At 29.1% G+C, this 17,724-nt stretch overlaps 1 protein-coding gene across 1 annotated transcript; it reads left to right on the top strand.

Annotated features, from left to right (window-relative positions):
* The first annotated feature begins 1,771 nt into the window (after window positions 1-1,771).
* Window positions 1,772-11,998, top strand: LOC142321217 (ABC transporter A family member 5-like). The gene is made up of 4 exons (XM_075359213.1): window positions 1,772-2,165; window positions 4,115-4,480; window positions 8,572-8,769; window positions 11,982-11,998. Exons 2-4 carry the CDS (start codon window positions 4,153-4,155, stop codon window positions 11,996-11,998), a joined length of 543 nt encoding a protein of 180 aa, XP_075215328.1. The 5' UTR covers window positions 1,772-2,165; window positions 4,115-4,152.
* The last annotated feature ends 5,726 nt before the right edge of the window (window positions 11,999-17,724 follow it).

Here is a 17,724-nt window from a genome sequence, read left to right as displayed (position 1 = left end):
ATCTTGGGACTTATGTTAAAAAATACTCTGTTAAAAATGTAGTTCCATAGAAAGTAGTTCAGTTGTGACAAGTCGGGTGATCTCGCTGGTCATTCTATTTGACCCCTTCAGCCAATTCATCTTGCAGGAAAAAATGCATTTAAAATCTCCGTTCTAGAAGACTGAAATGTGGCGCGGCAACATCTTTTTTTAATCAAACGTTATGGAAGTGTGGGCCAACAACGTTTTGAATGTTATGGCCTAGAAGCAAAGCCTCATATTTCACTACGTTTAAATTTCTATCAATAAATATACGCCCTATTACTTGCCCACCAACAATACCTGCCCATACATTTATTTTGATTGCTCATAATAGTTTCGCGGAACTGAAGTCTGATCGTAGTCATCTTCATTAAGTTCTTGCAACGGATGAATTTTGAAAGGTTTGAAATTTTCACTTTTTAATGTTCGAATCACTGAACTTTGGCTAATGTTATGTTTTCGTGCTGCTGTTTGAGTCGAGGAATGAGGATTTTCAATAAATTTTTGCATAATCTTTAACGATATGTTTTTTACTCTGTACCTTTTGAAATAAGGTTTCGATTGTTAAATGCTGCATTGAGCAATTCACAGACTTAATTTTACGACCTAACTCTATCACCAAAGCCCCTCGTCTTTAAAAGTGTGACCCTCTCCTGTTTACTAAGAGACATGTTGATAGCAATGTTAGCAGGTAGCACAGAAAAGATTAATTCAGTAAAAAACAATTACAAAAAAGGTAAAAAATATGTGTAACAAAAATGGCTTACAAATTTGGAAAGATTAAAAAAAATTAACCAACCGATCACAATAAATTTTCAAGAAACTAACAGTGTAGTAGTGAAACACTAAATGAAATATTACACAGCAATCATGCAAGCTTCATTTTTGCAACAATGGTAAGAGATCATCAGTGATGAGTATTATTAGGTGACAATATTTTTATTTATTTACTCATTAAATTGAACAAAAACAATTTTTTGTATTAAAAAATTAAAATTTTTTTATTTTTTAAATTTAAATATAACCTTTAAAATAGATTTTTATTTAATTCAGTTCAGTTTATTTTTATTATCTGAACTTAATAAATTTAGTAATTTTCAAAATTCAGATTTATCCCGCCCCCATTTTGGGTACAGAAATCATACCAACTTTTTATTTATACCATTTTTCTTGTTTTCTTCCGACGGGGAGTCTTATTCTTTAAGACTTTGGGGGTTGGCATCCCCACGGGCCTAGCTTCTGCAGCTTTTCTTCCCACTACACACAGAGCTGCAGAACACTTTGCACATAAACTACATCAAGAACACTACACTAATTACAACATATACCCATTCACAATTACAGAACAACATCCCACACTATTTCTTTTTATATTTACATTCGATGGTGTTGTGACATCATTACGAAACGCAACCGTGACCCAAGGTGGAAACTATCGTGTTGATGGTTGAATGGCTCTACGTAGTGAGTCTCGAACGATATCCTCTGGGCACTTGGGCAAATTCAGTTGTATTTAGCTCTAACAACAGTACGCGTGCGCTCTGCAGAAGCGGTTCGTTGTATCGCCAGTACTCGTGGGATCAATCTTTCAAGTCTTTAAATAAATTCTATGATGGTTGGTGGTCCATCTGAAAAATCCGCCAAAAATAGTCTAGTGAAAAGGTCTCTCTCGGCGTTGTCTGACGAGGTTAACGCCTCGAAAAAAATGTTAATTTAAATGGTGACAAATTAAGTCTACAATACAAGAAAATCAGATTTGTAGTTCTTCAAAATAATCAGGAAGGTGGTTTCCTACATAAATTCTCGCCTTTCCTGATTGCCAAAGTTGTGATGGGTTCAAGTGGTTCCCCAAAGAACATCAGGAATTCACGAGACGGATCGATTCTGATCGAAACATAACGACGAGGACAGTCAATCTTTCTTACGTTTTAGTAATATGGGTGGTATAAACGTAAGTACGATGTGCCGCAAAACACTGAATACCAGCCGGGGAGTAAATTTTTGCCGTGACCTTCTGGAGTTGGACGTAACTGAAATAGCTGATGAGCTTCGTCTCCAGGAAGTTGTGGAAGTGAAGTGAATAACGAAACGGTAGAACTGCGTGGAAGAACCTACTAGACCTTATTTACTTATTTATTATTTCTGTATGTGATTTTTCTTTATTTTTATGTATCTTTATTTTTTTTAAGTATAAATTTTCATGAGTAATTGGTGTTATGAAAAATCTTTTTATTTAATATTTTGCTCTAACCTGAAAACAAAAGTAACTTTGGAATAATAAAATTATCACCTTTCTTTCATATTTTTAGAAACTTAGCTTTTAGTTTTGTTTTATTTCTTGTACATATTATTTCAAATGAAAATGTATCTTAATTTTAATACATTCCAATGATAAATATATTGAAATGATAAACTTACGTATTATCTTAAAAAACGTTTTTTGTAAATATATCTATATATGAGTAGACAGATACATATTTAATTTTTTTTTGTGAAGGAAATAAGTGAGGATGATAATCTTTACTTAGTAATACTGTTTATGCTACCTAATAGTTGGTAGCCCAGATACAGTAGTTGGGCTTGTTTTCAGACACAAGCTGACTATACTGAATCTCCTGTTGAATGAATATGATCAAAGATTGAAATGTGATGCTAGATTGAAAGTTACATCATGGGTTATATATGTGGTTCATTATTTAAGTAAATAAATATCAATTGTACAAATTTAAGTTAAGAAGAAATGTATTTTATTTTATTATTATTAACTTAGCAGAAAAGGCACTGCTACAGATGAGTAAAGGTATAACACCTCACTAAAGCAGATGTTTGCATTATTCTTTCAGGAAGTTGAAGAAGAAAATACATATGCTTTTATGTTATGAATGTTTATATTAAAGTAAAGCATTTTGTGTTCCCAAATAATGTTGTTAATTTGTACTTACATAAAGTATATTTTGTTCTTGTGGCTGAAAATACTTCTTTGCATTAGTTGGTTGCTTTGTTAAAAATTATCTATGATGATTGGAATTTTGAGGCAAAAAATATGGTAATATTAGTTTACTTTCAGACTGATAGTACTTATTGTAGTATTTGTTTTCAACTTCAATATACAGTAATAATGGACTTCATGTTATCCACAATCAATGGCTACAAAATTAAACTCTGGATTATGTTATTAAAAAATTTTTGTCAAGCTATATAAAAAGATAGTGAAAAAAGTAAACACATAATATTAAAACAAAAATCATAACCTCACTCAAAACAAAAATTATTTGCCGATTACTTTCAAATACTGAATTACATAATTTCTTTCACCATAGAATATATATTTTAAATACACCATCTATCTATCTGTATGAAAAACTGTAATTTTTTGTACACAATTTTTTTTTAAGAGTATCAATTTTGGAAAGTTAATTTATTAATAAAACATTTATTATTTTCATTTGTAAGAGTGAGTTTAGGAAATCTTTATAGTATATATATATATATATATATATATATATATATATATATATATGGACAACATATCAATAAAGTTGTCTTTTTATGGACAACAATGTCAATAAAGTAGTATTGTAAAATCAAAAAATAAATTTAAATTAATGATAATTATACAAGCAGTTTTTATATAATATTTCTCAACCACAATTTTTAAAAATTACCCTTTGTTATTTTTATATTACCTTATTGTTGACTAATTATGAATTACTTTATTAATCAGTCAGTATTTATTTATGGGAAATTCAATAATGAAAACTCAAATTAATTATGGAAACAGGTTTTCTATTCTTATGAAACCTTCCCCAACTTTATTTTCCCTTATTTTTTTCACCATGCAGCCTTTTTATTACAGAGAAAGCAGAATTAGTTTTTGTTGAGGTTGGCATATAAAGTAGTCATGGAAAATTGGAGAATCAAGAATTCATATGATTACATTATATTTTTTTAAAACTTTTTACTTGCATTGTACATATGATATGCAACGATTTATTAAATATATGTAATTTAATAAGATTAAATGCATTTGTTATTTTTCAATAAATGTAAAATTTATATGGTTTTATATTGTGTAAATTTTGTACTTTTGCAGGATTAATTTTTTTATACACCTATGTAATATTTATTAAGATGTTCAACACCTGTAATATACTTTATGCTGTTATTTGGAAGAACTGTAAGATTAGAAGACACCATCTTTGTGGGACTTTGTGTGAAATTTTGTTCCCGTGTTTGATAATCTGTGCATTGCTTTTTGTGCACATTAATACTGATGATAGGAGTAAGAAACGTACTGATTTTATAAAAGAAACTAATTTCTCTGTTTTAACCAGCAATGATATGAAGAATTGCTTGTTATCGTATCCTTCTCTTTTAGTGGCTTATGGACCAGAAACAGAATTTACAAAAAAAATAATGGATAAAGTTAAGACAGAAATTGGGTCATCCAAGGTTGATGGTAAGTTTTAAATTATGTGTTATAAGTATATGTAATATATTGTTATAATTTCTTGATTTTATGCAAGAAAGGAACAATTTGTTTCAATGGAACCTCATCAAACATCAGTCATCAGAATACCCATATATAATTTTGGTATATTTTATCTAGGCGATTCTTGTTTACTGTAGACAAACCTATTGTTCAGTATTCCTAAAAAAATAAACTTTGCTCCTGCAGTTATTGCTTAATAGTATTAAAGAAAGAACAATCCACAGCTCTTTAAAAGATTATTTAAAAGTTTTATTTTTTTATCACTACCAAAAAGGTGTGGCTTTATTCTATAGCCAAAAAGTTTTTCTAAATTTTGTTTAGGTGAAAGAAACAGTATTTCCAAAACAGTTACGAGTAATGTGTGTAAGAGATCAGTTTATGATTAACTGCTCTCATCAATTTATCAGAAAATTTAAATATTTCCTAGAGAAAAAGTGCATGGACTTAGTGTTGTAATCTACATAATTATAAAAGAGATTACAATCAATCATTGCACCTAAGAATTTCACCAGTGATAACTTTACTATAGTTTTAAGAATATTTTTTTAACACTACAGTAATTAGAGTATGAATATTATAGAATTTCAGTATTATCTATTAGAATATTAACGTAACATAATTTTCTTTGCTAAATTTATAACTTTTAAAGTTAAAAATGTTAGAATTTTCATTTATTACTAAATCATACCAAATGAGATGTTTAATAACTTGTATGAATATTCATAAAATTAGTTAACTGTATTGATTAATATTACTAGTTTGTATTATATAAGATTTATAAGAGTTGTTTAAAAAGCATAACTTAACTAATTATATGGTAATCATTGATTTAGATTACTAGTTACAGAACCTGCTCTTGCAAGTGCATTACTGAATTTCTAGGGTTTTTAACACATTTCTAAGTTCTTTTAACACATAACCCAATTAAAAAAACACTTTAACTTGTTAAAGAGATCATTAAATTTTTACCTGGTTGAAGCCAATTTTAATTTTCTTTTTTTGGTAAATTTTCTATTTTAGAGAACTAGTTATGAGTGGGAAAGGCTTTCCCGTTAATGTTAATATGTAATTTACTACTTAACTGCTGACCCAAATGTTTTAAGCAGTTTTGGAGTGTAAACTATTAATATGTGACCTGGTTTTAATCACTTAAGGATGATTTAAAAGGAATTCCCAAAACAAATTTTTTAGAGAATTTTATAATTCATCTGTAACAGTTTGTTTCTAGCATGTTCAATAAAAATTAAAAAATACTCAGGAATCAGTACTTATCATGTTTCAGGATTTAAGATGTAGTTAAAATTGAAGCTTCAGTTTTTTATAGGTATGTTCTATTTTCTTTTATATTTTAATTCCCCCCTCTATAGCAGTTTGATATAAAATATACAGACATTTTGAATTTCATCCTTAATCCAGCTTCATCCTTTTAGTAGTGGTTTAAAGGAAAATTCAAGATGTGCTTTCATAGATTGCTGGAGTTGTCTCTGTGTTGGATTTCAAGCTTCAGTTACAATATGCTCAGTAGATAAATGTTCGTTATTGGATACAATTTATTGCGGAGTGGTGTAAAATTCCAAAATTTGAAATAAATATTAACTGATATTGTTGTTATAAGTATTGCTGACAAAGTTTGGTGTTCGATCTTGGTGAGAGTGAGGTTTGCTGGTATTAAAAAATTGTTTTGCTACTAGTCTTTGCCTAAGATGAATGGAAAAACCCTGCATGGTGGGGCTTGCTGTCTTAAGGGAGTGTATGTTAGATAGGTTTCAAGAGTTTCAGAACTTACCTAGCATCAGAACTTTTTAACATCTCCTAATTAATGTGACCATCTAGTAGTTGTTAATGAAATAATTTTTGTTCACTTTTCCTAACGACACTCTTTGAGAGTAACTGCTTAATTTTAGGATTCTAGTTTCCAGGAAATTGTGAATTAGTGATGAAGTTAGTCTTGAGGGCAATATTTAGTTCTATTAAGCCCTGATGAGTGAGTCTGTGAGCTGTATATTTAAGCATACAGATCAATCTGTACTCCTCTTCAGTGGCTAGAGAAATTTGCTGGCTACATCATGGAAAGTTATAATAAATAGATTCAGTATAATGAATGCTTTTTTGACCCATGAAATTCTGATGATCCATGGAAGTCCACCTGACAGTTCATTAAGTAAGTAACTGTCATCTTACTGTTCAAAGATGGCAGTTTTCATGTACAAGTGCTATGATCTTGGTAAGCAGCAACTTAACTTTCCTACTGTATCATTTGGTGTCTGATGATACCATTGTTCTAGTTTGTGTTACATATGTAGACCCATTGAACAATTTTTAAGCTTACTTTTGTAATTTTTTTATAAGTATATATTATTACAATAATAAAATCTAAAATTAAAAAAAATAACAAAAAATATAAATTTTAGACAAAAATTCAAAATAATAATGTAAGTAAACAGACAATAAAACAGCAATAAAAGTTCAAATACTCAAGCAACAAAAAATATATGATACCCTAAACTAAAAAAATAAGAAATAAACACAAAAAAATCAAAAAAAGAAAAGAAAGAAAAAAAACAAACCCACTAAATAAACAAATCAATTATCTAAGATACAAAGAAGGATTAAAGAAAACAAAAAATAAAAAATAAATTTTCATTAATAAACAGGATTCTTTAGATCTTTGTTACTTACATTCCATTTTGTGACAAACATTTTTAAAATTTTTTATTTTTTTAATTCAATGGTTTAAGCAGTCTTAAATTTTTAATAAATTGCTGGTTTTTGAAGTATATTTTTATAATTTTGTTTTCTTTTATCCATTCGTTTTGTGTTTAAAAGTGAACCCTTTACCCCTTACACCCTAAGTTTCTTATTTCTATTTTTAACATATATTTGCTACCTTTTAATTATTTTCATGGAGACCTCTTATAACCCTATTTAAATTTTATTTTTTATTGGTAATAGATTTGCTTTTAAATAAAATAATATTATAAGAAAATTATGCAATGGTTAAAATTTAATTTGTTTTCTGAAGAGATCAACTTTTTCTTCCCTGATTATATTATGAATTAATGATTTTTTTCTTTACCTACTTACAGGTTTGGGTGATACAGCTCTGTCTTTTTGTTATGTATCCTTAAAAAAGAAATATATTGGGATTTTAAAATCTGGATTTAGATTGGGGAATATTGTTGAGAATATAACAGGAAATATAACAGAATATATAACTTTATATATACTATGGTTTTATATGTTTGAGAAAAAACTGTTGGAAAAATTATAATGTAAATCCACTTATTAATTACACAACTTTTTCTGCATTATAAATATTTATCAGAACAAAAAAAGATCCTTTTAAAGGCATAGTGTCTAATTTAGTTTGCTGAAGCATTATTTACATGATATAATAAAAGAATAAATTTCTTAAACACGATTTAAGCTGATAATTTTTTTTTTTGTAGAATAAAATATAATTAAAAATTTTATAACTACCTTACCAGCAAAAAATATGTGTTTTTGAGATCTTTCGGTTTATTTCAAACCATCATCAGGAGAGAAAAATAATATAAGTCAAACATTAAAATAATTACACAGTCATGATTGTTTGAGTGTCAAAAGTATACCGAAATAAGAATAAGAGCAAGAGTATACTGAACATAAATTCCATATGTTAAGTATACTTTTGACATTCAAAGAGTTACGACTGTAATTATTTAATTTTTGATTTCTATTATATTTATCTCCTGATGATGGTTTGAAATAAACTGACAGATCTTGAGAAAACGCATCTTTTTTGCTGGTAAGATGGATATAAAATTTTTAATTACTTTTTATTCTATTAATAAAAGAAATGTACAGGCAAAATGGTATAACTTCTAAAAAGAATCTTGCCTTTTATAACAAGTACATCATTTACAAATTGTATGCATTTACTGGTGAGGTATGAGGTAAGTAAATATATATAACTACAAATTGAAAATTTATTCTTTTTATGAGGAATGAAATTTTCAGAATTGAAGCATTTTATGCATTTCTGCTAACAAATTTTGAAGTTTTTCTTTTTTTTATAGATAAATTTATTTCCTTGCCTCATGAAAATGATGTTAAAAATCTGTTTTACTATGGCGCTCAGCGGATAAATTATGGAATTGTATTTGATACCTCAAATCCCACCGAAAAGGAGTTTAAATACCAAATTCTTCATCGTGTTTATTTACCACCAGGTCCATTTCCTAGTCAATTGGTACCTGGTCCTATGTTAAGAAACAGTGAGTGAAATTTTCATTCTCTCTATAATATAAAAACTTTAATAGATGATTAGAAAAATTTGTAAACAAATAAATATGTATAATATTCGTGGTCAAAAGTGGTTTAATATTTTACAAATGTTTATGTATGTTTATATACATGCTGTTAACTAATTGATGGTCAGGAACTTTAAGGCAAGTTCCACCACTGCATTCTCACCTTCAATTTGCTTATTTAAAAAAAACAGGAACTAAATGTAAAAGATTAAATGAAAACATGTTTGAAAAATAGTTAAGAAAGTCTGAATATTTATTGTATTCTATTCAGTTGATAGTCCTTATGTTAATATTATTTTACTAATAATACAATGTTAGATAATGAGGGGTCATGACTGCATCCTTGTTAACTTTTTGATTTTTCTAAGCATTGATTTTTGGTAGTAATGCAGATTATATGCAGACGTTAAAGCAAGATTATGCTTTCCTGAGAGTAAAGCTATCTGAGGCTGCATTAAGATTGGAGAAAATGGAATTAGCAAAAGGTTTTGTTAGAAATTAACTTCATGAAGAATAGTGAAGCAGTTAATATTTTAATGTTTTCCTACTTCATTTTGGTCTTTCTTTTTTAAATCAAATTTTTGAAAATTGTGTACTATTTCTATTTGCAGTATTTCTCTAATTCTATTAGAGAAATTTTAATTTGTATACTGATAATTTAACAAAGTTAATTTACAGCAAACATAAAAACGCCTTTTTTTGACTTTAATTTTTTGGGCTTTGCAATAATTTTATTAAAAACTAATTGCAATAGAATACTGAATTTTAATACTTTTCAGTTCAGAAAAACATAACCAATTTTGCCCTGTAGTTTGAGTTCCAAGAATTTCAGAATGGTTTCATTTTACTCTAGGAGCAGTAATTAGGGTAAAATATTTTTCTAGCCATCACTTACTCATTCAGCAACAAAGCATTTCCAGAAATGTATTTATAAGAAAATGTTTGCTTACATTAAAGTCAAAATGAGTTCTCTAAATAATACCCTTTTTGTGTGAATAATATCAATCAAGGTTGTTGTCAGTATTAGTAATATTTGGTTTGTCAACTATGTTATGAACTCAAATTGACTATGTTATGAACTCAAATCCACCAGCACTAACCCTCGATTCCTGTGCTCCCTAAAATAACAAAAATTAAAGTATTGTGATATATAAACTGTTCTTTTTCAAAATAAATGACCTTTATTAACTAAGAATAGTTAATAAAGGTCAGGCCTGGCCTCTTTAACCCACCGGGTTGGTCTAGTGGTTAACGCGTCTTCCCAAATTAGCTGATTTGGAAGTCGAGAGTTACAGTGTTCAAGTCCTAGTAAAGCCAGTTATTTTTACATGGATTTGAATACTAGATCATGGATACCGGTGTTCTTTGGTGGTTGGGTTTCAATTAACCACATATCTCAGGAATGGTCGAACTGAGAATGTACAAGACTACACTTCATTTACACTCATACATATCATCCTCATTCATCCTCTGAAGAATTATCTAAACTGTAGTTACTGGAGGCTAAACAGGAAAAAGAGAGAGAGGCCTGGCCTCTTTACCCACTATTTTCTAGCCTCCCAGATTCCTTTATTTAACAAAACTTAAATGTGTGAGATTCAAACCATCTTTTTTAAAAATGAACTCCACCTTCTTTGACAAGTATGAAACTTAATGGTGTCCAAAGTGATAAATCCATCCTTGCCCTCCACCTTCCAGTCATCCTCTCCTTTTTGCAAATATTCAAACAATCTATTGAAAATCTCACTCAATTTATAGGAAAATAGAAAATGGAAAATGGCTCAGGCCTACTTGTGCGCTGACTCAGTCCCTATCTCCATAAATATGAGCAAATAAAATAATTTAATATTTAAACCATTCTTTTTCAAAATTTGTTTTATCTTCAGGGAGAAACATGAAAAAACAGTTTAAGGCTCCCTTACCCCAGACTGTCTTATCCTCTTGCACTTTTAATATACTTAATACAAAATTGAAATAACTGAATCTTCATTCTGTTTCAATTTCAAATTGTTCTTTCTCACATCTTCGTCTACTTTCAAGGTGAAGTATAAGAAAATATGGTGTTAAAGAGTTTCCATGACTCCTTATTCTTTGTAAGCTCTTCTGTACTCTGTGTACCCTTCTGATCAAGAGCTTAGACCACCCTTCACCAAAAAACTCTGTAACCCCTGAATTTACAAAAATTGAAATAGTGTAAAATTTAAATGTAAAAAGTGTTTTACTTATGGAGTAAGAACACAGTTTGAAAAAGATTCCTATCAAAATTTGTTCAAATAACAAGTAAAAATTAATGGCATTGTAGTGGCACGTTTTGATGAATCCTCAAGTCCTTTAGCCCTGTTATTAAGAAAAAATTTGAAATTAATTTGAAAAAATTCAAAATAATTTAAAATTATATGATATTCCAAACAGGAACCTGTTTTGAAGGACAAATAAAAAACAGTGGAGTCAAGGAGGTTTTAAACCTCTTACCCTTTACTTCTCTAGTCCCCATCTTACATTAACTAAAAACAACTAGGGGAAAATTGGGCAAAACAGGATACTTAATGCAACTTTATTATTATTTAGCTTCAAAATAGATAAATATTATAACAATATAATAATTAAATTCTCTAATGTGTTTATTTTAATTAGCAAAATGTACAAACTCCCCAAGATAATAATTTTTTTATGGGAGCTAGTTTTTGAAAACATGTGCAAGTGTGCTGTTTCGACCAAGCGATTGGAAAAAAAATGATACCTATTGAAAGTATTTGTAAATTTTTATTGCTTTCATTTATCAAATTTATTGTCAGATCACAAGAATTAATATTTTATATGATAAAATGGTGTGAGTAATACTTTTTTTCTTTTTCCTGTTTAGCCTCTGGTAACTACCGTTTAGATAATTCTTCAGAGGATGATATGCATGAGTGTAAATGAAGTGTTGTCTTGTAAATTCTCAGTTCGACCATTCCTGAGATGTGTGGTTAATTGAAACCCAACCACCAAAGAACACCGGTATCCATGATCTAATATTCAAATCTGTGTAAAAATAACTGGCTTTACTAGGACTTGAACGCTGTAACTCTCGACTTCCAAATCAGCTGATTTGGGAAGACATGTTAACCACTAGACCAACCAGTGGGTTGGTGTGAGTAATACTACATTATTAATTTTTAACTTTAATTTTTCAGTGTCACAATTAGAATAACAACTTTTCTTAATTCACAAGCAAATGAATCACAATCTAATTCTGAGCAAGCTTCATAAGCCTATCCCTGACATTGTAGATAATTTATCCAACTCTCATATGATTATAATTTGAATAAAGATCATTACAGTAGATGCAGGCTTCACCTTCTTCTTCTTCCTCTGATTCTGAGCTATCTGTGGTTTGTATTTTTTCTTGTCTTAGCTTCTTTGCACACTTAGCCATAATGGATTTAAGTAAAATTTGATTATTATTAATTTTAGGACTCCCTAATTTCTGGTTCCTTACAGCCTTTTTGTTGCTTTTTCTGTGTCTTCTAATTCTTGTTTGTATGGTGATGAAATTTGAATTAGTGATGATTTCCTTTTCTTTTGTCATTCTTGTTTTTGTTGTCCTTCTGATCAACATGAAGTACTTTAAATACAAACATTTGAAGACTAATTGAAATCTTTATAGTGGAAGCCATTGGTATATCTTGAAATGTAGAGCTATAACATATACAGCTAAGGAATGGTTTGATTAATCTAGGCATTCACCTTAAATACTATAAATATGATTGACTGGCAAAACAGAAGTTCTCTATATGATTCATTGTAATTTAGTAGGATGGCAAATTTTTAATTTAAGTTGATTGAGAGAAATAGACGATATCCTGTTTTACCAGATTCTCCCTTACAAGGGCCATTTGGAAAGTTCTCGACCTGAGACAGTAATGGTGCGAGTACGTCCAAATAACTCTGATATTTGTCCTGTATGATCCTGTAATGGTGGGCTGTGACGTTTCAGATATGTATATTCATAGGTTGTTTGCGGCGGTCGAGTAAAGCAAACAAGTTTTAATATTTTCTGAAAATGGATAATTCTGAAGTTAGATTACTGTTAGATTCCACTTTAAAGGATTCTTTCCTTTATATTACGATGGTAAAAAGAGTAGGCTGCTGAATTTAAATATGATCATACATCAATTTTGAGTGGTCACTCAAAAATCTCTACGATCGATGAAATTGTCATAAAAATCCACAATGCCATATTCAGATCAGTATCAGTTGTTCAGTATTGAACAAGGATGGTCATGTCATATGAATTTTGCTTAATTCATCAGTTTTAAAATAACTTGCTTTAATTAAAAATTTTATATTCTTTTTGTGGCATGAAAGTTTAAATGGCATTGTGAATAAGTGTAAACTTAGTGTACCAAAGATAAAAAAAACTGTGGCGTGTAATAATTGTAAAAATCCTTTTTCATCTCTCATGTACTAGATGAGTAATATGTGCATGGAAATGAGACAACTGTGTATCATAAAAGTATACTGCTCAGTTTTGAACTAAATTTAACTAAATTCTATACATTACATGCAATGATCTTACTTCCATTTTTACCAAAAAATTGATGAATTAACTTTGTGTAGAGATTTTATAATTTCAAAGACAGAATCAAGAAATGGCAAAAATATATAAGATTTGGAAAGAAAAATACACGGCATGGAAAGAGAAATATTCTAGAGTAAATTAATATAGAACTATCTGAAATTTTGGAAACAAGAGAAGAGAGTTTATTTTATGTTCTTGAAAATGTGGCCAGAATGATCAATGTTGAATTCAGTGAGGAGTGTATATCAACAATACATGGAATGCCAACAGCTAAAAAATCAACTTTAATTGTAGTGCAATTTACTTCACAAATTTATAAGAATGAATGGACTATGGCGACAAAGAAAAAAGAGGTCTAAAATATAAATAATTACACTGGAACCTTCCAAATACAGATGTAACAATGAACACCTATCAACACACAATAAAAAAACAAAAAAATTGCAAAAGATCGAAAAAGGAAAATAATTTGTACTTTGTTTGAATGAGAGATTGAAAGATATTTTTGAAGATGGGAGAAGATTCAAGAATCGTCGGTAATGAGGACTTAATTTTTTACTATTTAATATGCATAATTTTTAAAATATTAGAATTTTGATACAGTTTTTGGAGAAGATTTTCTCTTTATTAGGGTTATTTCTTTTTTTGCATCTCCTTTTCTTGAATTTATGATTAGAAGATTCATACTAATAATTTTGATGAGGTTATTGAGATTGTTATGACACTCTAGAAGTTCATGAATTCAACTTTAAATCTGATGACTATGTACAAAAAAAATGGAGTAGGTGACAATACAAATACATTTACTGACCATATATTCTTGAAAAATATGAACTTTCAGTCAGAAAATATTAAGGGGTCTCTATACTTAAAACAAATGTTACAGATTATTTTTGTCTTGCTCTTTACATTGGATGCACAGATTCAGTCCTTGACAGCCTAAAAACAAATTCTTTGATTAAAAAAATAAACTACACTAAGCTAACTAACCAATTAAATTTTGAAAATTGGGAAAACTTAACCAACTTGAATGATGGCATTCAAATTTAGAATTGGCATAACCTTTACTAACAAATTATTAAACCACATAAAAACAGCAGCACTTGTAATTACTATGTCTAATAAAAACAAATCTTTAAAAAAGTGGATAATTTCTCATTTAACTAACTCAATAAGAAATGAAACAAAATGTGCACTTTTTAATATTACAATCAAAGAAAAATATAATAAATTTAGTAATCTTAACAAACTGCTTAAAATAGCTAAATTAAATTATGATTTATTGTGTAAAAGTAACAACAAAAAAATTTGGGATTGTATAAATGAGATGCTAGGTATTAACTATACCACACATCATACTGAAGTTGATCCTAATGTTTTAAATAAACAATTTTCACAAGTGGGGAAGGCATTTGCTGAGAAACTATCAAATGAGAATTTAAATAATCTATTAAATCTGGCCACTTGCAAAAAAATTAACCTTGCTCTCTTGTTTTATATGAAACCTACAGATTCAAATAAAAACATTCAAATAATTAACTCTCTAAAAAACAACACAACTTCTGGTGTTGATAGAATAAACAATGTTTATAAAAAAAATAACACCTTTTATTGGCATACCGCTTTTTATTGCTTTAATGTATATAATAAATAAATGTTTTGAAACTATCTACTTTCCAATTTACAACCTTTATAAACAGTTGATTCTCACACTGATTTAACTGTGTGTAGAATTCTTACATTTGTAAGTACTTAATAAATCTTATCCAGAGCAATTCATTAAAAAAAAATACCAGTTCTCTTGATAAACAAATTGTAGAATGGGTTAAAGTGTAACAATATTTTCTTAACACTATATTAATTAATCCCGTGCAAGCTGTATGTATTTGCAGAGATAAAAACAATCTTATGTACTTGTGCTTATATAATACTTATATTATTATTTCTTTCTATTATTTGTTTACATTTTTTTTTTTGAGGCCACATTGGACCACTTAGTCAATTAATTTCCAATGTTCTTTGAAGAGCATACTTTCAGAACTTCCAGAGTTCTTTGCCAGTACTTTAAGAGGTCTGATCTTTGTTTCAGCATTTAATCTGTAACCTCAATTTGTGTATTTTCTGTATAGAAATTGTGTGCTTTGACAGTGTTATTTATTTTTGTCTTGTCGAAATTGTCCTCGAGCCTCAATCCAATTTCACCGAGATCCATCTTAATATTATCGATCTTATTTATATTATCGATATAATATGTATGTTTAAGACATCATCTATTTACATGATTCACTATATAAAAATGGATAAATCACCTCTTTTAATTGTAACTTCATTTAACATAAATAAATCAGCAGTAGTAATTTTTTTCTTTTTTGTAAAGTAAGTACTTTTATTTCTTCTTTTGTTACTTGAACTATACACGTTGCTGGCACTCAAGCTTTTTTTTTGCTGGCAACGCCCATATTGTCAAAAAAAATTATTTGTTATTTTCTTTCTTATTGTTAATTACTCTAAATTTAATAATGTTGTAATATGTGACAAATTAAAAAATAAAAATGATTACTGACTGAAGGTACACTAGCTTTCTGACATCGGAAATATATCTTATACGTTTTACGCGATGTTTTAGGTATGATAAGTTTACCGCACAGTGAGTGAATACCAAATTTGTTAGCAGTTCACCGAAAACACATTCGCTAAACATACATTCTTGAGGGTATTTAGACTTATTTAAACGCGACTCCGCTGAATTTCTTCCTCCTGTAGCAGTAGATGAAATATGGATTAACCATTACACGCCGTTTTTGCTTTCACTTTTATCAGAAAGTGTGCCAAAGAAAGCGAAAACGATTCCATCTACGAGAGAAGTTATGATTACATTTTTTTTTTGATTCTCGTGGTGTGGTGCTCATACCATTATTTCGAAATAGCTCACTGGACGAAGATTCTATTCAAATGATAGGTCAAAGCCAATACAACCGCATATTTTGAAGAGTTGTACAAATCGTGTTATATCAGGGTAATTAAAAAGTTGGAAAGTCGAGGTGTAAATGTATAGAATTGCAAAGTCATTACGATGAAAACAATTTCTAAAAAAATCGTTTGTTTTCATTGTCAGGCTAAGAGTTATACAAATGACCCTGGTACACATAACTGTGATATTCAAACTGTTATTTTTCAAAAGCTGTTCTACCATCACATGTAGGTAAACACTCATTATTATTTTTACACGCATTTGAATACTAGATCGTGGATACCGGTGTTCTTTGGTGGTTGTGTTTCAATTAACCACACATCTCAGTAATGGTCGAACTGAGACTGCACAAGACTACACTTCATTTACACTCATACATATCATCCTCATTTATCCTCTGAAATATTATCCGAACGGTAATTACTGAAGGCTAAACAGGAAAAAGAAAAAGGTAAACAATCAAATTTTGTTATTAGTGCTGTTCAGGATTTATTTATTTCCTCTAGCCCCATTAAAGAAAAACAAATTTTTATTGAAAACCTGCATAATCAAACTGTTCCTTTTTTGAGTTCTTGGGTTGGTATATTTCTGTGGTGTCAAACATTTCATCTCTAATGTATACTCTAGCTCCTAATTTTAAATCACTTAATTAACAAAAATTGAAATTTTGTGGTATTTGAATTTCAAGACCCAAATATTTCATTAATTAAAATCTTATTGGGCTATAAACTCTGGAACCAATGAAAATAAGTACCACTTATGCTATATCTTCTCAACAAGGGCTTATTACTGAAGTTACGAAAAGTCCAAAATTAAATTTTTTTGATTTTGCCCTTTTTTTAGACACTTTTGGTCCAGTCGATTGCAGTCAAAATGGGAGGTGAACAACTAGATGTTACAACAATCCTGAATCCAAAATTTCAACATTCTACGTCTAATTGTTTTTGAGTTACGGGAGATAAGATGCATACGTACGTGTACATACGTTTTAATAGCAACTTTATTTTTCTTACATCAATAATTTTTTTGCTTTTCTTTTGTTACAGAAGAATATATTACATCTTGTTTGATATCTCTTAAGAAAGAAGTTGATGAAGCAATTATTAAAGTTTTATCTAATGATGAAGAACCTACTTATGAAGTGAGTGACTTTTTGACAGCAACAATTTTGAATTGCCTATTAAACTTAGTAAAAATATAAAAAGATAAATTGCAATTAGAAAATTCAACAACTTGCATGAGCTGTAATTTTGGGTGTTTTCTCTCAAGCCATTATGTCTGTGAGAGATGACCAGTAATATGTTGTATGATATGTGGTGGGAAATAAACTAGTTTACTTTTTACTTCCTTGTTTGAGGTAAAGTAAGTATTGTGATGGCGAAAA

The sequence above is a fragment of the Lycorma delicatula genome, chromosome 3 (assembly GCF_047948215.1).
Source record: "Lycorma delicatula isolate Av1 chromosome 3, ASM4794821v1, whole genome shotgun sequence".
Lineage (NCBI taxonomy): Eukaryota > Metazoa > Arthropoda > Insecta > Hemiptera > Fulgoridae > Lycorma > Lycorma delicatula.
Note: the sequence above shows the minus strand (reverse complement) of the source record. Positions and strands in the feature narration are given on the sequence as shown.